This window comes from Mobula hypostoma, chromosome X2 (genome assembly GCF_963921235.1).
Source record: "Mobula hypostoma chromosome X2, sMobHyp1.1, whole genome shotgun sequence".
Taxonomy (NCBI): domain Eukaryota; kingdom Metazoa; phylum Chordata; class Chondrichthyes; order Myliobatiformes; family Myliobatidae; genus Mobula; species Mobula hypostoma.
The window spans coordinates 46,373,640-46,397,413 of NC_086129.1; the positions used below are offsets into that span (position 1 = coordinate 46,373,640).

General features: G+C 42.8%; 1 protein-coding gene across 1 annotated transcript; it reads right to left on the bottom strand.

The window, feature by feature from the left end:
• Positions 1-248: 248 nt before the first annotated feature.
• Positions 249-23,177, bottom strand: LOC134340886 (uncharacterized). Its single transcript, XM_063038458.1, has 6 exons — positions 23,007-23,177; positions 19,781-19,867; positions 16,170-16,316; positions 15,192-15,389; positions 11,381-11,484; positions 249-763 (listed from the first exon to the last, which is right to left on the bottom strand). The coding sequence occupies exons 1-6, from the start codon at positions 23,175-23,177 to the stop codon at positions 571-573; spliced, it is 900 nt and encodes a 299-aa protein (XP_062894528.1). The 3' UTR covers positions 249-570.
• Between the last annotated feature and the right edge of the window lie 597 nt (positions 23,178-23,774).

Consider the following 23,774-nt stretch of genomic DNA (forward strand, 5'->3'; position numbering starts at 1 on the left):
GCTGGACAGGTGATTGGCAAAAGGGGATACGAGAGATAATCAGTGAAGTTGTCCACACTGGTTCAGGAGTCTTCTCGCTACAGACATCAAGAAGGAGGTACGGAAGCCTTAGGTCTCACACCACTAGGTTCAGGAACAGTTATTACCATTCAACCATCAGGCTCCTGAACCAGCGTGGATAACCTCACTCATTACAACAGTGAGCTGATTCCACAACCTATCGAGACTCTGCAGCTCATGTTCTCCTCATGCTTACACACTCTCTGTCTCTGTCTCTCTCTCTCTCTCTCACACACACACACACACACACACACACACACACACACAGTTACACAGTATATTTTGCAGAATTTGTCTTCTTTTCCACATTGTTTGTCAGTCTCTATATATGTACAGCTTTTCATTTTTCCTTTAAGTGCCATCAAGAAAATCTCAAGGTAGTATATGGTGTCATAAATGTACTTTGATAATGAATTTGACTTTGACCACCGCCCTGAATTTTCCTTTTTTCAGCGTATGTATTCTTACTCGGAGTAATGACACTGCTTATACTGTACATGAGTGAAGAGCTCAATTTTCCTTTCTATCTAATTCTGTTTCCAGTTCTTCAATTTCTTTAAACAGGAATGTTTTTCTTTGAGAGATTGCCCTGTCCTGCACCTTCTGTTCCAGGTCAAGGAGTGCTGAAAGCTCCACAGTTAGATAATCTATCTTCTCTTGCACATCTCGCAGATCCAGTTCAGATCTTGATTCAAAGCAGGCTCTGCAAGTATAGACACAAAATTAAGTGAATTCTGGAAATGCTCTTTACTTAGAAGTAGGATCTAAAATTATGTCTCCCTACATTTATAGCACAGGTTTTAAATGTACAAATTCACATGCTCAAGCAAGAAAGAAACCAATGCCAAAGCAACAAATTCATCTGAAGGAGACTTACTAGGAGAAAATAATGAGCAGAATTAGCTTTAAGAAAGAGTTTGGAAAGGATTTTAAAGAAAATAAATCTGTGACCTAGCCCTGTTTTGCAAGCTGAGACTTATAAACTCATGTAGATTGAGCACAACATGTCAGAAATATTTGTTACCAATGTCGCCAATGTAAATATCAATTATTGACCAATAGAGTTCCTTAAGCAAAGACTGTACAGGGTACAGAATTCAAAATAGTTTGGTTTGCACTTCTATATTTCTGAATCTCATTATCCAACATTGCATCTAATTTCAAGCCACTCAGATGGTTTTACATTAACAAAAGTAAGTTTGCTCTATTTTCGTTGGTGTGTCAAAGAATAAAAGATGATGTCAATAAGAATCTGAACAAAATCGATCAGGTATATACCAAGAATTGTTCCTTCCAAATGGACAAAAGTCAAAATGGATTGAGATGAGGAGAAATTTCTTTACTTGAACAATTATCAAATTAGCAATTCTCTGCATGAGGGAATAATAAGATAGAATAAGAGCTATTATGGATTTATGAAAGGAAAATCATGTTTGATTGATTTAGAACAATGAACATAGTACAGTACAGCACAGTATGAGGCCTTCAGCCCATAGTGTTACAGTGACCTATATAAACCTACTCCACGATCAATCTAACCCGTTCCCCCTACACAAAGCCTACCTAAGTTTTTTAAAATGTCCCTATTGTATCAGTGTGGGCACGTGGCCAAGTGGTTAAGGCATTGGACTAGCAACCTGAAGGTCGTGAGTTCGAGCCCCAGCCGAGGCAACGTTGTGTCCTTGAGCAAGGCACTTAATCACACGTTACTCTGCAACGACACTGGTGCCAAGCTGTATGGGTCCTAATGCCCTTCCCTTGGGCAACATTGGTGTCGTGGAGAGGGGAGACTTGCAGCATGGGCAACTGCTGGTTCCATGCAACCTTGCCCGGGCCTGTGCCCTGGAGAGTGAAGACTTTCCAGGCGCAGATCCATGGTCTCGCAAGACTAACGGATGCCTTTTATTGTATCAGTGTCCACCACCACCCCAGGGCAATGCATTCTAGGTACCTAGTACAACTCTGTGTATACAGTAAATCTACATCTGACATCCCCTCCAACTTTCTTCCAATCACCTTGAACGGATGTCCTCTAGTATTGGCCATTGCCACCCCAGGAAAAAGTTGCTGGTTGTCTAGTCTATGTGTGTCTCTCATAATCATATACACCTCTGTTAAGTTGCCTCTAATCCTCCTTTGCTCCAAAAAGAAAAGCCCTAACCCGCTCAACCTTTCTTCATAAGACATAGGTAGTACAGTAGAGTAGTGGTTAGCACAACACTTTACAGTGCCAGTGACTTGGGTTCATTTCTCACCACTGTCTGAAAGGAGTTTGTACATTCTTCCCGTGACTGCGTGGGTTCCCCCCCCTCCCCTGGGTGCTCCAGTTTCCTCCCAGATTCCCAAGACGTATGGATTAGTAGGCTAATTGGTCGCCTGGGTGTAATTGGGTGGAGTGGGATCGTTGGGCCGGAAAGGCCTCGCACCATGCTCTATCTCAAAATGAAAGAATAAAGACATGCTCTCTAACACATCCTGGTACATCTCCTCTGCACTTCTCTAAAGCTTCTACATCTTTCCTCTGATGAGGTGACTAGAACTGAACACAATACTCCAAGTATGGTCTAACTAGAGTTTTATAGAACTACAACATTACTTCTGTTGGGGAGTTTTCAGGATGTGACAATTAAAAATAGATAATGGGGAGACCAGAGGATGTGGTGTATTTGAATTTTCAGAAGATGTTCAAAATTCAAAGTAAATTTATTATCGAAGTATATATACATATGTCACCATATCCAACCCTGAGAGTCATTTTCTTGTGGGCAATCTCAACAAATTCATAATAGAATCATAGTAGAAGCATGTGGAAACCATAGAAAGGGTGCAGAGGAGATTTACAAGGATGTTGCCTGGATTGGGGAGCATGCCTTATGAGAATAGGTTGAGTGAACTCGGCCTTTTCTCCTTGGAGTGACGGAGGGTGAGAGGTGACCTGATAGAGGTGTATAAGATGATGAGAGGCATTGATCGTGTGGATAGACAAAGGCTTTTTCCCAGGGCTGAAATGGCTAGCACGAGAGGGCACAGTTTTAAGGTGCTTGGAAGTAGGTACAGAGGAGATGTCAGGGGTAAATTTTTTACGCCGAGTGGTGAGTGTGTGGAATGGGCTGCCGGTGACGGTGGTGGAGGCGAATACAATAGGGTCTTTTAAGAGACCCTGGATAGGTACATGGAGCTTCAAGAAATAGAGGGCTATGGGTAACCCTAGGTAATTTCTTTTTTTTGCCGCGTGCCTGCGTGTGAGTCTGTGCGTGTGTCTTTTTCATGACCTTTACAAGGCGTGGAGAGAGTGAGAGCGAGAGAGACTGTGTGACACACCACTTCTCACACAGAAATTTCGCAGTATTTTACCCTTTATCTTACGAGGTCGAGTTGTGATCTCGACACTCAACCCGGCACGGATGGAAAACGTACTCGGGAGCGGACCCAACCGGTTTCGAACCTGGGAAGCTCTGCTCCCCGGTCCGGCGCCAACCTCATTGCACCACCAGCCAGCCCAACATAGAAACATAGAAACATAGAAAATAGGTGCAGGAGTAGGCCATTCGGCCCTTCGAGCCTGCACCGCATTTATTATGATCATGGCTGATCATCCAACTCAGAACCCCGCCCCAGCCTTCCCTCCATACCCCCTGACCCCTGTAGCCACAAGGGCCATATCTAACTCCCTCTTAGATATAGCCAATGAACTGGCCTCAACTGTTTCCTGTGGCACAGAATTCCACAGATTCACCACTCTCTGTGTGAAGAAGTTTTTCCTAATCTCAGTCCTAAAAGGATTCCCCTTTATCCTCAAACTGTGACCCCTCGTTCTGGACTTCCCCAACATCGGGAACAATCCTCCTGCATCTAGCCTGTCCAATCCCTTTAGGATTTTATACGTTTCAATCAGATCCCCCCTCAATCTTCTAAATTCCAACGAGTACAAGCCCAGTTCATCCAGTCTTTCTTCATATGAAAGTCCTGCCTTCCCAGGAATCAATCTGGTGAACCTTCTTTGTACTCCCTCTATGGCAAGGATGTCTTTCCTCAGATTAGGGGACCAAAACTGCACACAATACTCCAGGTGTGGTCTCACCAAGGCCTTGTACAACTGCAGCAGTACCTCCCTGCTCCTGTACTCGAATCCTCTCGCTATAAATGCCAGCATACCATTCGCCTTTTTCACCGCCTGCTGTACCTGCATGCCCACTTTCAATGACTGGTGTATAATGACACCCAGGTCTCGTTGCACCTCCCCTTTTCCTAATCGGCCACCATTCAGATAATAATCTGTTTTCCTATTTTTGCCACCAAAGTGGATAACTTCACATTTATCCACATTAAATTGCATCTGCCATGAATTTGCCCACTCACCCAACCTATCCAAGTCACCCTGCATTCTCTTAGCATCCTCCTCACAGCTAAAACTGCCGCCCAGCTTCGTGTCATCCGCAAACTTGGAGATGCTGCATTTAATTCCCTCATCCAAGTCATTAATATATATTGTAAACAACTGGGGTCCCAGCACTGGGCCTTGCGGTACCCCACTAGTCACTGCCTGCCATTCTGAAAAGGTCCCGTTTATTCCCACTCTTTGTTTCCTGTCTGCTAACCAATTCTCCACCCACATCAATACCTTACCCCTAATACCGTGTGCTTTAAGTTTGCACACTAATCTCCTGTGTGGGACCTTGTCAAAAGCCTTTTGAAAATCCAAATATACCACATCCACTGGTTCTCCCCTATCCACTCTACTAGTTACATCCTCAAAAAATTCTATGAGATTCGTCAGACATGATTTTCCTTTCACAAATCCATGCTGACTTTGTCCGATCATTTCACCGCTTTCCAAATGTGCTGTTATCACATCCTTGGTAACTGACTCCAGCAGTTTCCCCACCACCGACGTTAGGCTAACCGGTCTATAATTCCCTGGTTTCTCTCTCCCTCCTTTTTTAAAAAGTGGGGTTACATTAGCCACCCTCCAATTCTCAGGAACTAATCCAGAATCTAAAGAGTTTTGAAAAATTATCACTAATGCATCCACTATTTCTTGGGCTACTTCCTTAAGCACTCTGGGATGAACAATTGTTGTAGTTCATCCATGCAACCTTTAAATGCTTGCCATTGCATATTCACCATCAATCCTTTAAGTGTCATTTGCCAGTCTATCTTAGCTAATTCACATCTCATACCTTCAAAGTTACCCTTCTTTAAGTTCAGAACCTTTGTTTCTGAATTAATTATGTCACTCTCCATCTTAATGAAGAATTCCACCATATTATGGTCACTCTTACCCAAGGGGCCTCTCACGACAAGATTGCTAATTAACCCTTCCTCATTGCTCAAAACCCAGTCCAGAATAGCCTGCTCTCTAGTTGGTTCCTCGACATGTTGGTTTAAAAAACCATCCCGCATACATTCCAAGAAATCCTCTTCCTCAGCACCTTTACCAATTTGGTTCACCCAATCTACATGTAGATTGAAGTCATCCATTATAACTGCTGTTCCTTTATTGCACACATTTCTAATTTCCTGTTTAATACCATCTCTGACCTCACTACTACTGTTAGGTGGCCTGTACACAACTCCCACCAGCATTTTCTGCCCCTTAGTGTTATGCAGCTCTACCCATATTGATACCACATCCTCCCGGCTAATGTCCTTCCTTTCTATTGCGTTAATCTCCTCTTTAACCAGCAATGCTACCCCGCTTCCTTTTCTTTCATGTCTTTCCCTCCTGAATATTGAATATCCCTGAATGTTGAGCTCCCATCCTTGGTCACCCTGGAGCCATGTCTCTGTGATCCCAACTATATCATATTCATTGATAACAATCTGCACTTTTAATTCATCCACCTTGTTACGAATGCTCCTTGCATTGACACACAAAGCCTTCAGACTTGCTTTTACAACACTCTTAGCCCTTATACAATTACGTTGAAAAGTGGCCCTTTTTAATGCTTGCCCTGGATTTGTCGGCCTGCCACTTTTACTTTTCACCTTACTACTTTTTGCTTCTACCCTCATTTTACACCCCTCTGTCTCTCTGCACTGGTTCCCATCCCCCTGTTGTGAACTAACCTCCTCTCGCCTAGCTGCTTTTTCTGGCTAATTTGTATGTTTCTTCTTTGGAATTGATACTATCCCTAATTTCCCTTGTTATCCACGGGTGCACTACCTTCCTTGATTTATTCTTTTGCCAAACTGGGATGAACAATTGTTGTAGTTCATCCATGCAACCTTTAAATGCTTGCCATTGCATATCCACTGTCAACTCTTTAAGTGTCATTTGCCAGTCTATCTTAGCTAATTCACATCTCATACCTTCAAAGTTACCCTTCTTTAAGTTCAGAACCTTTGTTTCTGAATTAACTATGTCACTCTCCATCTTAATGAAGAATTCCACCATATTATGGTCACTCTTACCCAAGGGGCCTCTCACGACAAGATCGCTAATTAACCCTTCCTCATTGCTCAATACCCAGTCCAGAATAGCCTGCTCTCTAGTTGGTTCCTCGACATGTTGGTTCAAAAAACCATCCCGCATACATTCCAAGAAATCCTCTTCCTCAGCACCTTTACCAATTTGGTTCACCCAATCTATACGTAGATTGAAGTCACCCATTATAACTGCTGTTCCTTTATTGCACACATTTCTAATTTCCTGTTTAATACCATCTCCGACCTCACTACTACTGTTAGGTGGCCTGTACACAACTCCCACCAGCGTTTTCTGCCCCTTAGTGTTACGCAGCTCTACCCATATCGATTCCACATCTTCCCGGCTTATGTCCTTCCTTTCTATTGCGTTAATCTCATCTTTAACCAGCAACGCCACCCCACCTCCCCTTCCTTCATGTCTATCCCTCCTGAATATTGAATATCCCTGAACGTTGAGCTCCCATCCCTGGTCACCCTGGAGCCATGTCTCTGTGATCCCAACTATATCATAATCATTAATAACAATCTGCACTTTCAATTCATCCACCTTGTTACGAATGCTCCTTGCATTGACACACAAAGCCTTCAGGCGCTCTTTTACAACTCTCTCAGCCCTTATACAATTATGTTGAAAAGTGCCCCTTTTTGATGCTTGCCCTGGATTTGTCAGACAACCCAAGGTAATTTCTAAGGTAGGGACATGTTCGGCACAGCTTTGTGGTCCGAAGGGCCTGTATTGTGCTGTAGGTTTTCTGTTTCTATAATCATAATAGGATCAATGAAGGACTGCATCAACTTGGGCCTTCAACCAATGTGCAAAGGACAACAAACTGTGCTGATACAAAAATAAAGAAATGTTATTAAAAATAAATAAGCTATAAATACAGAACATATTGAGGGATGTCCATTTAGAACAGAGCATGAGGTGAGGAGGAATTTTTTTAGCCGGGGTGTGGTGAGTCTGTGGAATTCATTGCCATAGGCAGCTGTGGAGGCCAGGTCACTTGAGACGGAGGTTGATAGGTTCTTGATTAGTCAGGGCATGAAAGGCTATGGGAAAAGGCAGGAGGATGGGGTTGAGAGGGAAAATAGATCAGCCGTGATGAAATGGTGGAGTTCCATGCTCTAATCTCTCTACACTCATCACTGTGTGGCAAGACACAGCTGAAATGCACCCATAAATTCACCAATGACACCACTGTTGTTGGCAGAATCTCAGAGATAGCTGGTTGAGTGATGTCGCAACAATAACTTTGCACTCAATGCCAGCAAGATCAGAGAATTGACTGTAGACTTAAGGAAGAGGAAGTAGGAAGATTTCTGAACAGTCCATGAACCTATGAACACTACCTCACTATTCCTCCTTTACATTATTTATTTATTTTTGTAACTCATAGTAATGTTTACGTCTTGCTCTGTACTGCTGCCTCGAAACAATACATTTAATAAAATATTTTGGTGATAATAAACATGATTCTGATTCTGGGTGAGTGATTTTCTCCTTTGGTGCATATGGGAAATTGATGTTCAATGGGACTAAATTGCCTTTTAGACAAGTCACCAAATGGCAACATAAAGGTTTGGCAAGCAACTAAAAAGACAAATGGCATCTTGGCCTATATTACAAGTAGCCTTGAGCACAGGGGTGAAGATATCTTACTGCAAGTGAGACAGCCAGAGACTTTTTACCTGGGCGGAGATGGCTAATATGAGGAAGCATAATTGCAGGAAAATATAGGGTAGATGCCAGAGATAAGTCTTTTTTTTACGCAGAGAGTGGTGGGAGCATTGAACATACTGCCAGTGGTGGAGGTAGAGGCAGATACATCAGGGACATTTAAAGAACTCTTAGATAGGCACATGGATGATAGAAAAATACAGGGCTATGTAGGAGGGAAGGGCTAGTTTGATCTTAGAGTAGGTTAAAAGGTCAGTACAAAATTGTGGGCTGAAAGGCCTGTGCTGTGTTGTACTGTTCTATGTTCTATAAGCAAAAGAGAGGGTATACAAGGAAGCCAAAGCTAGTGGGAAGATAGAGGATTGGGAAACTTTTAAAAATTTGAAGAAAACTAAGAAGGTCATTAGGAAGGAAAAGATGAATTATGAAAGGAAGCTGGCAACTAATATGAAAGAAGATACTAAAAGCTTTTTTAAGTATATAAAGGGTAAAAGAGAGTTGAGGGTAGATATAGGACCAATAGAAAATGACACTGGAGATATTGTAATGAGAGACGCAGAGATGGAGGAGGAACTGAATGCGTACTTTCCATCAGTCTTCACAGTAGAAGACATCTGCAGTATACCGGGCATTCAAGAGCGTCAGGGAGGTGAAGTATGTGCAGTGAAAATTATGACTGAGAAGGTGCTCAGGAAGCTTAATGGTCTGAGGGTGGATAAATCTCCTGGACCTGAAGGAATGCACCCTCGGGTTCTGAAGGAAGTAGCTGGAGAGATTGCAGAGGCATTAACGATCATCTTTCAAGAATCTGGCATTGTACCGGATGACTGGAAAATTACAAATGTTACTCCACTATTTAAGAAGGGTGGGAGGCAGCAGAAAGGAAACTATAGACCTGTTAGCCTGACATCAGTGGTTAGGTAGTTGCTGGAATTGATTGTTAGGGATGAAATTACAGAGTACCTGGAAGCACAGGACAAGATAGGCCAAAGCCAGCATGGTTTCCTGAAAGGATTTTCAGAAGGCCTTTGACAAGGTGCCGCACATGAGGCTGTTTAGCGAGATAAGAGCCCATAGAATTACAGGGAAGTTACCGCAAGTGAGTAAAAGATATGGGTGGAGCATTGGCTGATTGGCAGAAAACAGAGTGGGAATAAAGGGATCCTATTCTGGCTGGCTGCCGGTTACCAGTGGAGTTCCACAGGGGTTGGTGTTGGGACCGCTGCTTTTTACGATGTATGTCAATGATTTGGACTCTGGGATTGATGGATATTTGGCTAAATTTGCCGATGATACAAAGATAGGTGAGGAGCGGGTAGTGTTGAGGAAACAGAGAGCCTGCAGAGAGACTTGGATAGTTTAGGGGAATGGGCAAAGAAGTGGCAAATGAATACAATGTTGGAAAGTGTATGGTCATTCACTTTGGTGGAAGAAATAAATGGGCAGACTATTATTTGGATGGGGAGAGAATTGAAAATGCAGAGATGCAAAGGGACTTGGGAGTCCTCGTGCAGGGTACCCTAAAGGTTAACCTCCAGGTTGAGTCAGTGGTGAAGAAGGTGAATGCAATGTTGGCACTCATTTCTAGAGGTATAGAATATAAGAGCAGGGGTGTGATGTTGAGGCTCCATAAGGCACTCGTGAGACTACACTTGGAGTATTGTGTGAAGGTTTGGGCTCCTTAATTTAGAAAGGATATACTGACATTGGAGAGGGTTCAGAGAAGATTCACAAGAATGATTCCAGGAATGAAAGGGTTACCATATGAGGAACATCTGGTAGCTCTTGGGCTGTATTCCCTGGAGTTCAGGAAAATGGGGTGGGGGGGATCTCATAGAAATATTCTGAATGTTAAAAGGCATGAACAGATTAGATATGGCAAAGTTATTTCCCATGGTAGGGGAGTCCAGGACAAGAGGGCACATCTTCAGGATTGAAGGACATCCTTTTAGAACTGAGATGCGGAGAAATTACTTTAATCAGAGGGTGGTAAATCTGTGGAATTTGTTGTCACGAGTGGCTGTGGAGGCCAAGTCATTGGGTGCATTTAAGGCAGAAATAGATAGGTTCTTGATTAGCCAGGGCATCAAAGGGTATGGGGAGAAGGCGGGAGAGTGGGGATGACTGGAAGAATTGGATCAGCCCATGATTGAATGGCAGAGCAGACTTGATGGGCCAAATGGCCCACTTCTGCTCCTATATCTTAAGGTTTATATTCTATGTTCAAATATATAGGGCCTTAGTGTACCTGGAGTATTGTGTGCAGTTTTGGATTCATTAGCTAAATAAAATTACATACTTGCCAAAGAGAACTGCACAAATGATTCACCTGACTGGATCCTGGGATGGTGGGCTTGTATGAGAAGTGATTGAGTTGCTGAAGTTCAGAGAATGAGGACATCTTACTGAAGCTTATAAATTTCTTACAGGGCTTGGCAGACTAGATTAACGAAGGATGCCTCCCCGTCTGAGGAGATTAGAAGCAGGAGTCACTATCTCAGAAAAAATTCCTTAGGACTGTGATGAGGAGAAACTGCTTTGCACAGAGCATGGTGAATATTTTGAACTTTCAGCCTTGGAAGGTTGTGCAGTCTCAGTCAGCAATAGATTTCTGGATATTAGGGGAACCAAAAGGTACGGGGATAGTTCAGGAAAATGGTGCTGAGGTAGAAGATCAATCATGATCTTTCATTTTAACACCATGGTGGGGGACACTCAAAGGGTTAAATGACTCACTTCTTGCATCTACGCCTTATGGTCTTATGACGTATAACCCTTATTCTGTCATCAAAGAAACTGTGGCTAATATAATCTTTAGCCTCAACTGCACTTTCGAATAATCCTTGTTTTGCTGCGATCCAAAACTTATCATAAGACCATAAGGCATAGGAGCAGAATTATGCCATTTGGCCCATTGTGTCTATTCCAACATTTTACCATGGCTGATGTATTTCCCCTCTCAACTCCATTCTCCAGCCTCCTCCCCATAACCTTTGGCTGCCTTAGTAATCAAGAACCTATCATCCTCTGCTTTAAATATACCCAGTGGCAATGAATTCCACGGATTCACCACCCTCTGGCTAAATTAATTCCTTATCATCTCTGTTCTAAATGGGCGCCCCTCTATTCTGAGACCCCCCTCCCCCATTCTCCTAAACACATGGCTTTAAAACTACAGAACCTAAATATCAGTGAATGCAGTTGCACATTTACTCATTGTTTTTCTCTATTTGACTCTGATGTCCATTCATCGTTTCACTTTGCTGGTCTTTTGACTGGGTTGAAGCTCTGTTGTCCTTTTTGATTTCTCTATCTTCCTGCAGATACATAAAAATATGCAGATTTCTCCAGTTAGCAAGCCAGTATTGTACCCTTTCCTCCAAGTACACATCTAACTTAGAACATCTTTGATTAATTTACAAATATTTTCGGGAAGTGTTAATACGTACTACTATTGTGTTCTCCTTACTCCTATTAACAAGTGTAAAGTTCTTTAAAGCATCAAGAATTGTTCATAAGATCACCAATGTAGTATATGTTGTATTGGTTATGACTATTAGTTGTAGCTTTAAGTCTGTCATACCAGTCAGGATTGTGTCATGTGACTGGTCTGCAGCTATCCACTCAGTGGCCACTTTATTAGGTACACCTGTACATCCTTTTGGCTTGAATTCTGGTCCATTCCCCAAGGCCTCCTGTCTCCATGGAGACAGAGTTGCACATTGGGGTTGCTACAAGGCTCCAATGTGCAGAGCTTTGCAGTGAGTGCTGAGGGGAGAGTGATGAGTGAATGCAGAAGTCACAGATCTTGGCACTGCTCCACAGAAAACAGCAGTGTGCTTGCAAACCAGCATTGTACTGTATCATTTCATTGATTGGGGCGTCACGGTAGCATAGCGGTTAGTGTGATGCTGTTGTAGCACGGGCCGTCAGAGCTTGAAGTTCATTTCCGGCATCCTTTGTAAGCAAGTTTGTACATTCCGTCCTATGTCTGTGTGGGTTTCCTCCGGGTGCTCTGGTTTCTTCCCAAAGTCCAACGATGTACCGGTTAGTAGGTTAACTGGTCATTGTAAATTGTCCCGTGATTAGGCTAGGGTTAAATATGTGGGTTGCTGGGCAGAGAGACTCAGTGACCTGGAAGGCCCTGTTCCACCTATATCTCCAAATAAATAAATTACCTCGCAGTTGAACACTTACCATAGACATAGTCATAGTCATAGACATAGTCATAGTCATAGTCATAGTCATAGTCATACTTTATTGATCCCGGCGGAAACTGGTTTTCGTTACAGTTGCACCATAAATAATAAATAGTAATAGAACCATAAATAGTTAAATAGTAATATGTAAATTATGCCAGTAAATTATGAAATAAGTCCAGGACCAGCCTATTGACTCAGGGTGTCTGACCCTCCAGGGGAGGAGTTGTAAAGTTTGATGGCCACAGGCAGGAATGACTTCCTATGACGCTCTGTGTTGCATCTCGGTGGAATGAGTCTCTGGCTGAATGTACTCCTGTGCCCACCCAGTACATTATGTAGTGGATGGGAGACATTGTCCAAGATGGCATGCAACTTAGACAGCATCCTCTTTTCAGACACCACCGTCAGAGAGTCCAGTTCCATCCCCACAACATCACTGGCCTTATGAATGAGTTTGTTGATTCTGTTGGTGTCTGCTACCCTCAGCCTGCTGCCCCAGCACACAACAGCAAACATGATAGCACTGGCCACCACAGACTCGTAGAACATCCTCAGCATCGTCCAGCAGATGTTAAAGGACCTCAGTCTCCTCAGGAAATAGAGACGGCTCTGACCCTTCTTGTAGACAGCCTCAGTGTTCTTTGACCAGTCCAGTTTATTGTCAATTCGTATCCCCAGGTATTTGTAATCCTCCACCATGTCCACACTGACCCCCTGGATGGAAACAGGGGTCACCGGTACCTTAGCTCTCCTCAGGTCTACCACCAGCTCCTTAGCCTTTTTCACATTAAGCTGTAGATAATTCTGCTCACACCATGTGACAAGGTTTCCTATCGTAGACCTGTACTCAACCTCATCTCCCTTGCTGATGCATCCAACTACGGCAGAGTCATCCGAAAACTTCTGAAGATGACAAGACTCTGTGCAGTAGTTGAAGTCCGAGGTGTAAATGGTGAAGAGAAAGGGAGACAAGACAGTCCCCTGTGGAGCCCCAGTGCTGCTGATCACTCTGTCGGATACACAGTGTTGCAAGCACACGTACTGTGGTCTGCCAGTCAGGTAATCAAGAATCCATGACACCAGGGAAGCATCCAGCTGCATCGCTGTCAGCTTCTCCCCCAGCAGAGCAGGGCGGATGGTGTTGAACGCACTGGAGAAGTCAAAAAACATGAACCTCACAGTGCTCGCTGGCTTGTCCAGGTGGGCGTAGACACGGTTCAGCAGGTAGACGATGGCATCTTCAACTCCTCGTCGGGGCTGGTAGGCAAACTGGAGGGGATCTATTTGCATTACATGCACAGGTGTAATGAAAAACATGCAGCAGTATCACAGGAACATAACATCAGATGAGTAGCATTTATGTGAATTCACTGGATTCCACAAACAGCAACAGAATTTGATCGTCTGCAATCAGTGTTGTGATTAAAAGGTAAAATATGTATGATCACACTATACAACACTATCCCATTATAACAATGACATCAGTTGAATTATGGAATAGGTGTGCTCTTTGGGTCCTTGACTACCAAAGAAAGTATCTACCGATGCTATTTGCAAACCCAGATAATGCTTTATTGCAGTACATCATTAACTATTGGGAAAGCTAAGGTTATGGAGTTCAGAGCTTGCATATTCCCCGTCACTATGTGCATGTTCCTCAGGTGCTCCAATTTCCCCCCACATCCCAGCAATATGCAGATTGTGTGAAAAACAAAAAAAAACAACCAGTGAGCAGCAGTTCTGTGGGTGAAAACACCTTGTTACTGAGAGAAGTCAGAGGAGAACGGCCAGACTCGTTCAAGCTAATAGTAACTCAAGTAACCACGTGTTACAACAGTGGTGTGCAGAAGAGTATCTCTGCATGCACAGCATATCAAACCTAGAAGTGGATGGGTACAGCCAAGTCAGTTCCACTCCTGTACCTAATGAAGTGGCCATTGAGTGTATTTTCCCTCTCAGCCCCATTCTCCTGCTTTCTCCCTGTAATCTTAGGCACACTGACTAATCAAGAATTTATCAACCTTCCTTTTAAATATACCCAATGACTTGGCCTCCACAGCCATCTGTGGTAATGAATTCGACAGATTCACCACCCTCTGGCTAAAGGCTGTCATCCTAGCAAGGATCGTATGTATATATGACTGGGCTAGAACTATATACAAAATGCTTCAGAGGTTGTCCATGATAAGGTCTTGAATAAACTCATAATGTACATCAAAGTTATGTCTCATTTTCTACCTCAACACTACTATCATAGAACGTAGAACCTTCCACTTGTGTCTTGAGGAACTGTCTACACAGTTTGCAATGGACTTTCTTTGGTAGTCAAGAACCCAAAGAGCACACCTATTCCATAATTCAACTGATGTCATTGTTATAATGGGATAGTGTTATATAGTGTGATCATACATATTTAACCTTTTAATCACAACACTGATTGCAGATGAACAAATTCTGTTGCTGTTTGTGAAATCCAGTGAATTCACGTAAATGCTACTTATCTGATGTTATGTTCCTGTGATACTGCTGCATGTTTTTCATTACACCTGTGCGTACACGTACTCATGTATATGACAATAAGCCTGACTTTGACTTTCACCTTGCTATGCACTGTTTGCCTCCATAACAGTTGCTGTGTTTCAAAAAAAATTAACACATGCAAAAGGCTTTGCAACATGTTTACTGGAGATGACAAGGTGCTATGTAAATGTAAGTATCACTTTCTTTATATTAAATTGCTTTAGACTGTAGTTCTTTAAACTGTGGAGATCACAGCGCACTGCTGACTACTGACATAAAATGAATTAACAGCATAAATTTACCTCTTCAAAATCTGCAAGAGATTTTGGGTCTTTCAGCTTGATGTTCAGTAAATCAGAAATTGCATCTGTATGAATGCCCAGGCAGTCTTCTGTTTGGAATAGATTGTCCCAAGGAGAATCCGTTGGCTCATGTGCACATAACGCAGGAGAAACACTGAGTCGTGTGAAGAATGTTTCCTTGAAGATACACTTCAGAGCCTAGGATAATAACACAGGATTCATATTGTTGTTTAAAAAGGATTATTTGATCAGAGGACCTCTCTGTTCAGCACCTTCACTCGTTTGCCACAAAAGGCAGGATCTCCCAGTGACCACCTATTTCAATTCGACTTCCCATTCCTAATCTGACATGTCTGTCCATGGCCTCTTCTACTGCCACGATGAGACCAAACTCAGGTTGGAGAAGCACACCTCATGTTCTGTCTGGGTAGCCTCCAAACTGATGGCATGAACATCAATTTCTCAAACTTCTGGTTATTTCCCCCCTCCCTCCTCCTCGATTCTTTTATTCCCCATTCTGGTAACCCTCTCACCCATTCTCTTCTCTTCACTTGCCCATAACCTCCCTCTGGTGCCCTTCTTCCATGGTCCACAGTCCTCTCCAATCAAATTCCTTCTTTTTCAGCCCTTTACCTCTTCCACCTATCACATGCCAACTTCTCACTTCATTCCTCATCCCACACCCACCAACCTTCTCCCTCTCCTGGTTTCACCTATCATCCGTCAGCATGTACTCCTGCCCCTACCTCCACCTTACTATTCAGTCTTCTGCTTCTTTTCTCATCCCAATGAAAGGTATCAGGCTGAAACACCGACTATTTATTCCTTTCCATAGATGCTGCCTGACCTGCTGAGTTCCTCCAGCATTTTGTGTGCGTGACTCTGGATTTCCAGCATCTGCAGGTTTTCCCTTGTGTTCATCATTTGAATGTTGAAGGGACTTTTAAGTCTGATTGGAATTTAAATTTGTTGCTGTACCTGATGAAAAAACTTGAGGAAGAGAGCATCAGAATCGTCACTCAGCTCACCCGCAGCAAGGTGAGCCAAGCAGTGCACGAGGAGGAGGGAGAAGTCACCCACAGATGCCAATCGCTGTCGTCGAATAAACAGTGTATTCTGAGAATGCTGTAATACAAAGGTCTCTTTATAATCTCTGAAGTGATAAAGTAGTAAAATTGATTCTATTTTTTATGAAATACAGTACAATAAAAATGAAACATAGAAACATAGAAAACTTACAGCACAATACAGGCCCTTTGGCCCACAGTGCTGTGCCAAACATGTGCTTACTTTAGAAATTACCTAGGGTTACCCATAGCGCTCTATTTTTCTAAGCTCCATGTACCTATCCAGGAGTCTCTCAAAAGACCCTATCGTATCCGCCTCCACCACCGTCACTGGCAGCCCATTCCACACACTCACTACTCTCTGCGTAAAAAACTTACCCCTGACATCTCCTCTGTACCTTCTTCCAAGCACCTTAAACCTGTGCCCACTCGTGCTAGCCATTTCAGCCCCGGGAAAAAAGCCTCTGACTATCCACACGATCAATGCCTCTCATCATCTTATACACCTCTGTCAGGTCACCTCTCATCCTCCGTTGCTCCAAGGAGAAAAGGCTGAGTTCACTCAACCTATTCTCATAAGGCATGCTCCCCAATCCAGCCAACATCGTTGTAAATCTCCTCTGCACCCTTTCTATGGTTTCCACATCCTTCCTGTAGTGAGGTGACCAGAATTGAGCACAGTACTCAAAGTGGGGTCTGACTAGGGTCCAATATAGCTGTAACATTACCTCTCAGCTCTTAAACTGAATTCCATGGTTAATGAAGGCCAATACACTGTATGCCTTCTTAACCACAGAGTCAACCTGCGCAGCTGCTTTGAGTGTCCTATGGACTCAGACCCCAAGGTCCCTCTGATCCTCCACACCACCAGGAGTCTTACCATTAATGCTATATTTTGCCATCATATTTGACCTACCAAAATGAACCACCTCACACTTATCTGGGTTGAACTCCATCTGCCACTTCTCAGCCCAGTTTTGCATCTTATCAATGTCCCACTGTAGCCTCTGACAGCCCTCCACACAATCCACAACACCCCCAACCTTTGTGTCATCAGCAAATTTACTAACCCATCCCTCCACTTCCTCATCCAGGTCATTTATAAAAATCACGAAGAGAAGGGGTCCCAGAACAGATCCCTGAGGCACACCGCTTGTCACCAAGCTCCATGCAGTATAAGACCTGTCTACAACCACTCTTTGCCTTTTGTGGGTAAGCCAACTCTGGATCCACTTGGATCCCATGCCTCCTTACTTTCTCAATAAGCTTTGCATGGGGTACCTTATCAAATGCCTTGCTGTAATCCATATACACTACATTTACTGCTCTACCTTCATCAACGTGTTCAGTCACATCCTCAAAAAATTCAATCAGACTCGTAAGGCATGACCTGCCTTTGACAAAGCCATGCTGACTATTCCTGATCATATTATGCCTCTCCAAATGTTCATAAGTCCTGCCTCTCAGGATCTTCTCCATCAACTTACCAACCACTGAAGTAAGACTCACTGGTCTATAATTTCCTGGGCTATCCCTACTCCCTTTCTTGAATAAGGGAACAACATCTGCAATCTTCCAATTCTCCAGAACCTCTCCTGTCCTCATTGATGATGCAAGGATCATTGCCAGAGGCTCAGCAATCTCCTCCCTCGCCTCCCACTGTAGCCTGGGGTACATCTCACCCGGTCCCAGAGACTTATCCAGCTGGATGCTTTCCAAAAGTTCCAGCACATCCTCTTTCTTAATGTCTATATGCTCAAGCTTTTCAGTCTGCTGTAAGTCCTACAATTGCCAAGATCCTTTTCCGTAGTGAATACTAAAGCAAAGTATTCATTAAGTACCTCTGCTGTCTCCTCCGGTTCCATACAGACTTTCCCACTGTCACACTTGATTGGTCCTATTCTCTCACGTCTTATCCTCTTGCTCTTCACATACTTGTAGAATGCCTTGGGGTTTTCCTTAATCCTGCTCACCAAGGCCTTCTCATGGCCCCTTCTGGCTCTCCTAATTTTATTCGTAAGCTCCTTCCTGCTAGCTTTATAATCTTCTAGATCTCTATCATTATCTAGTTTTTTGAATGTTTTGTAAGCTTTTCTTTTCTTCTTGACTTGATTTTCAACAGCCTTTGTACACCACAGTTCCTGTACCCTACCAGCCTTTCCGTCTCATTGGAATGTACCTATGCAGAACATCACACAAACATCCCCTGAACATTTGCCACATTTCTGCCGTACATTTCCCTGAGAACATCTGTTCCCAATTTATGCTTCCAAGTTCCTGCCCGATAGCCTCATAATTCCCCTTACTCCAATTAAACGCTTTCCTAACTTATCTGTTCCTATCCCTCTCCAATGCTATGGTAAAAGAGATAGAATTGTGATCACTATCTCCAAAATGCTCTCCCACTGAGAGACCTAACACTTGACCAGGTTCATTTCCCAATACCAGATCAAGTACAGCCTCTCCTCTTGTAGGCTTATCTACATATTGTGTCAGGAAATCTTCCTGAACACACCTAACAAACTGCACCCCATCTAAACCCCTCGCTCTAGGGAGATGCCAATCAATATTTGGGAAATTAAAATCTCCCACCACGACAACCCTATTATTATTACACCTTACCAGAATCTGTCTCCCTATCTGCTCCTCGATGTCCCTGTTACCTTGTAGAACCATGTGCCCATCTGTTTGTGCATCTCTCCATAAAACATAGAAGCATTCAGCCCTTTGAGATTGCTCCACCAATCAATCATGGCTGATTTATTATTCCTCTCAAGCCCATTCTCCTGTCTTCTCCCTGTAACATTTGAAGCCCTGACTAATCAAGAACCTATCAACCTCTGCTTTAAACATACCCAATGACTTGACCTCCACAGTCACCTGTGGCAATGAATTCCACAGATTCACCACCCTGTGGCTAAAGAAATTCCTTCTCATCTCTTTTCTAAATGGATATCCCTCTATTCTGAGGCTGTACCCTCTGGTCCTAGACACCCCCACTATTGGAAACATCCTCTCCATATCCACTCTATCCAGGCCTATCAATATTCCGTAGATTTCAATGAGATTACCCTCCCCCCTCCCATTCTTCTAAACTTCAGCAAGTACAGGCCCAGAGCCATCAACCGCTCCTCATACATTAGCCCTTTGATTTCCGGGATCACTCTCATGAACCTCCTCTGGACCCTCTCCAATGCCAGCATATCCTTTCTTAGATAAGGGGCCCAGAACTACCGACAATAGTCCATATGCTATCTGACCAGTGCCTTCTAAAGCCTCAGCATTACATCCTTGCTTTTATATTCTATTCTTTTGGAAATGAATCCCAGCATTATATTTGCCTTCCTTACTACCAACTCAACCTGCAAGTTAAGTAATTTATCCCAGTGGTTAGTGTAGTGACCCATAAATTAGATGTGGGATTCCTCAGTGCAGCCTGTCCTTGTCTTTGCACTTCCCACTGGATGTTATTGACTCATCACTTATCCCTTCCTGAGAGTCTACTGGACTAAAGTTACAAACCTGGTAGAAAAAGGAATTACGGAAGGCATTGTGTGTGTAATTATTCTGCGGCAAACTGGAGGCAAGAAGCAGGTTTATCTCTGGGACCTATCAAGAAATGAGGAAAAAGTTATTGCTACACAACACAGTATTATGACAACTAGTCGGCATGTGAACAACTGGTGGCATGTTAGGGTAACATTTTACAGTGCCAGTGATTGGGGTTCGATACTGCCACTGGCTGTGTGGGGTTTGTAAGTTTTCTCTGTGACAACATGGGTTTTCTCCGGGTGCTCTGGTTGTCTCAGACATGCCAAAGATGTACAGGTTAGGGTTAGTGAGCTGAGGGGAAGCTACATTGGTGCCGGAAGTGGGCACCAACACATTAGCACATCCTCGGACTGCGTTGGTCATTGACGCAATCGGGACATTTCACGGTATGTTTCAATGTACATGTGACAAATAAAGTTTATCTTTAAAAATCACAGAGCATGGTATTTGGCTGAACATCTCTCCCATTATTACACAGTTAGTTTCAATGAAGTGTAAAATCTGGCTGAGCGAGTTTAGAATCAGAATCAGTTTTATTATCATCAGCATGTGTCGTGAAAGTTATTAAAATTGCCCCTTAAATTCCGAATGAGATATTTTTACACCATTATAGATATCCTGCAGACTCTACTGCTGGCGTGAAGGCTCACTGAACTAAGTCAGGACTACAGCAGTGTTTCTGCTTGTATTGCACACAGCTCATCTCTATGCGAGATTCTTCAATTGCCACTGCGTTTCAGTTTAACGTGACGGAAACTAAAAGTTTTACATCACAGGAAATTGCATAACGAGCAGGCTGAGTATACTGGGGAATACTAATAGTGATATTCTGAATGGTTTAATATTATTAGTAATATTATTAATAATATTATTGTGGACACTACTCACCCTAACTTTTCCAAAAGCTCCCTTCCGGAAAGTGTTATAGGGCTATTAAAACAAAAACTTTATGCCGTCTTAAAAGATTCCTCCCTCTAGCTAGATAATCTGATCAGCCATTCTAGTTACCCTCCCACCTCCTATCCATTACCCCATCATTACACTGTACTGTAAACACTTAAAACCACATTTTATAATGCTGTTTATATTGTCAATACATGCTGGTATTTACGTAATTATGCACATTTTGTTCCATATCTGTAGCTTAATGTTTAATTTTATTTTTTTAATATAATCTTTTATTCTTGTAATTTTTGAATGTTGATGTTTTTTGTTTCATGTTGCACCCTGAACAACACACCACAGCAAATTCCTAATCCATGTAACTGTGTATGGCAAATAAAGTTAATCCTTGAAAATTATTATTCTGGAAATTAAAGAGAATTTCTCATTGTAAAACTATTGTATGATCTGATGATAGTGGGGTGAAAGTGTTAAAGAAAGATGGTAATGGCTTGAAATTTAGAAGAAGTCATTTGACCCGTTCTATACAGGCTGGCCAAACTGTTTACACTTACTTTGTAGCATCTGCTGCAGGAAGAGTGACTCCCTATACTTACATTAATGGGCCATGTTGATTGGTTTGTAGCACACAAATTTGGAATTAACCATAGCATGGTCACACAGAACCAAAGTTCTGTGAATGTTCAAACTGCGGCAGAAAAAAGTTCATTGTCCTGTCAAGCAGGAAGTTCTAGATCACCACCTACAGGTAAGAAATATTTCTTCAACTCCCTCTATCCAAATGAACAGATGCAAAATGCTTTTGCACACTTACACTCTTCTTTGTTTAATGAAAATGATACACTCAGTGGCTACTTTATTAGGGTCAGGAGATCCCTAACAAAGTAGCTACTGAGTGTATATATGTTGTCTTCTGTTGCTGTAGCCCATCTACCTCAAGGTTCGATGTGTTGTGTGTTCAGAGATGCTCTTCTGCACATCACTGTTGTAACATGAGTTACTGTCACCCTCTGGTCAGCTTGAACCAGTCTGGCCATTCTCCTCTGACCTCTCTCATTAACAAGGCGTTTTCACCCACAGAACTGCTGCTCACTGGATGCTTTTTCTGTTTTTCACACTATTCTCTGTATTTCACACTATTCTCTGTAAACTCTAGAGACTGTTGAATGTGAAAGTCGCAGGAGATCAGCAGATTGAGACACTCAAATCACCCTGTCTGGCACCAGCAATCTTTCCACAGTCGAAGTCACTTGGATCACATCTCTTCCCCATTCTGATGTTTGGTCTGAACAACAACTGAACCTCTTGACCATGTCTGCATGCTTTTATGCATTGAGTTGCTGCCACGTGATTGGCTGACAAGACACTTGCATTAATGAGCTAGTGCACCTAGTAAAGTGGCTACTGAGTGGATTTTTGTTAATCACTGAAATATATGTAATGAACTATTTATGTTTATGTATTTAAGGAGAGAAAATGTCAATTGTAAGGATCCCAGTTTGAAAATATCTGTCTTATAGCACTGACGTTGAATATTTCTCTTCCCCCTTCTCTTGGCTATCTACATTTTAGCTAGAGTGAAGATCAACAACTATGTAGGGGGAAGTTAGAAATATTCATGGTTTTAGATCTTAAGAAACAAAACTTAGGAGATGAATCTTGTCTTCAAGAAAGGCTAATTGCCTTATGCTAACTGCTATGCTACCATGAGGCAGCATAGAAGAGTAGTGGTTAGCATAACGCTATTACAATGCCAGTGATCTTGGTTCAATTCCATTACTGTCTGTTAAGAGTTTATATGTTCTCCCATGACTGCATGAGTTTCCTCTGGGTGCTTTGGTTTCCTCCCACATTCCAAAGACGTACAGTTTGCTAGGTTAATTGGTTACATGGGTGGAATTGGACAGGCGGGCTCGTTGGGCCAAAGGGTCTGTTACCGTGTTGTAGCTCTAAATATATAGATATACAAGTAGATACTGTAGATAGATAGATAGATAAAACAAATTAAGGTTCAAGGTTTGCCTTCTAGTATGATGCTGATAGTAGCAACTCTTGGTTGCATATTCTACCTCATTATGATCTTGCACCATATTGTCTACCTACAATGTACTTTCTTTGTAATTGTTACACCTTATTCTGCAGTCTCTTATTGGTTTGCCTTGTTCTACCTCAACGCACTGTGTAACAAATTGATCTGTAGGAACAGCATCCAGGCCAAGCTTTTCACTGTACTCTGGTAGGTGTGACAATAATAAACCAATTTAACATTTCCATCAAAGCCACTGGAACTCACATTTATCACTCTCTTCACACGCTGCACTATGTAGATCCCAAACCGATAAACAGCCAGCTCAGTCACAGAAATCTTCTCAGGAGTTAGTGGTTCCAGGTTTCCTTCACATGTGAATTCTGCATCCACAGCATCTATGTACGGTCTGTCTTTTTCTGTAACAGAATCGTACATCTCTCAGTCAACAACTTTTGTTCTTCTGATCGTCAAAAGGTGCATCAGAGGTGCTTCACCAATGGCACAACTGTTGTTAGCAAAAATCTTAAAATCACGTCGTGGAGACGTAGAGAAGTGAGATAGATCAGCTGTTTGAGTGGTGTCACAACAACAACCTTGCACTCAACATAAGTAAAACCAAGAAATCGATTGTGGACTTCAGAAAGGGGAAGCTGAGGGATCACACACCAGTCCTTATTGAGGGATCAGCAGTGGAAAGGGTGATCAGTTTCAAGTTCCTGGGTATCTCTGAATATCTAACATATTGATGCAATTACAGAGAAGGCACAACAGTGGCTATACTTCATTAGGAGATTGAGGAGATTTGGCCTGTCACCAGACTCTAGAAACTTTCTACAGATGTACCATGGAGAGCATTCTGACTGGTTACATCACCGTCTGGTATGAGGGTAACAATGAACAGGATCAGAGAAAGCTGCAAAGCCTTGTAAACTTAGCTAGTTACATCATGGGCATGAGCCTCCCCAGCATCGAGGACATTTCAAAAGGCAATGCTTCAGAAAGGCGGCATCCATCAGTAAGGACCCCCATCAC

What these genes read in the sequence shown, in the direction of transcription:
- LOC134340886 (XM_063038458.1), bottom strand. Translation starts at nt 23,177, where the DNA reads ATGTACGATTCTGTTACAGAAAAAGACAGACCGTACATAGATGCTGTG. An exon ending in TCCTCAAGTTTTTTCATCAG is followed by an intron (nt 15,390 to 16,169) that starts GTACAGCAACAA and finishes TTATTATCCTAG; the next exon opens with GCTCTGAAGTGTATCTTCAA. An exon ending in CTCTTGCAGATTTTGAAGAG is followed by an intron (nt 11,485 to 15,191) that starts GTAAATTTATGC and finishes ATGTATCTGCAG; the next exon opens with GAAGATAGAGAAATCAAAAA.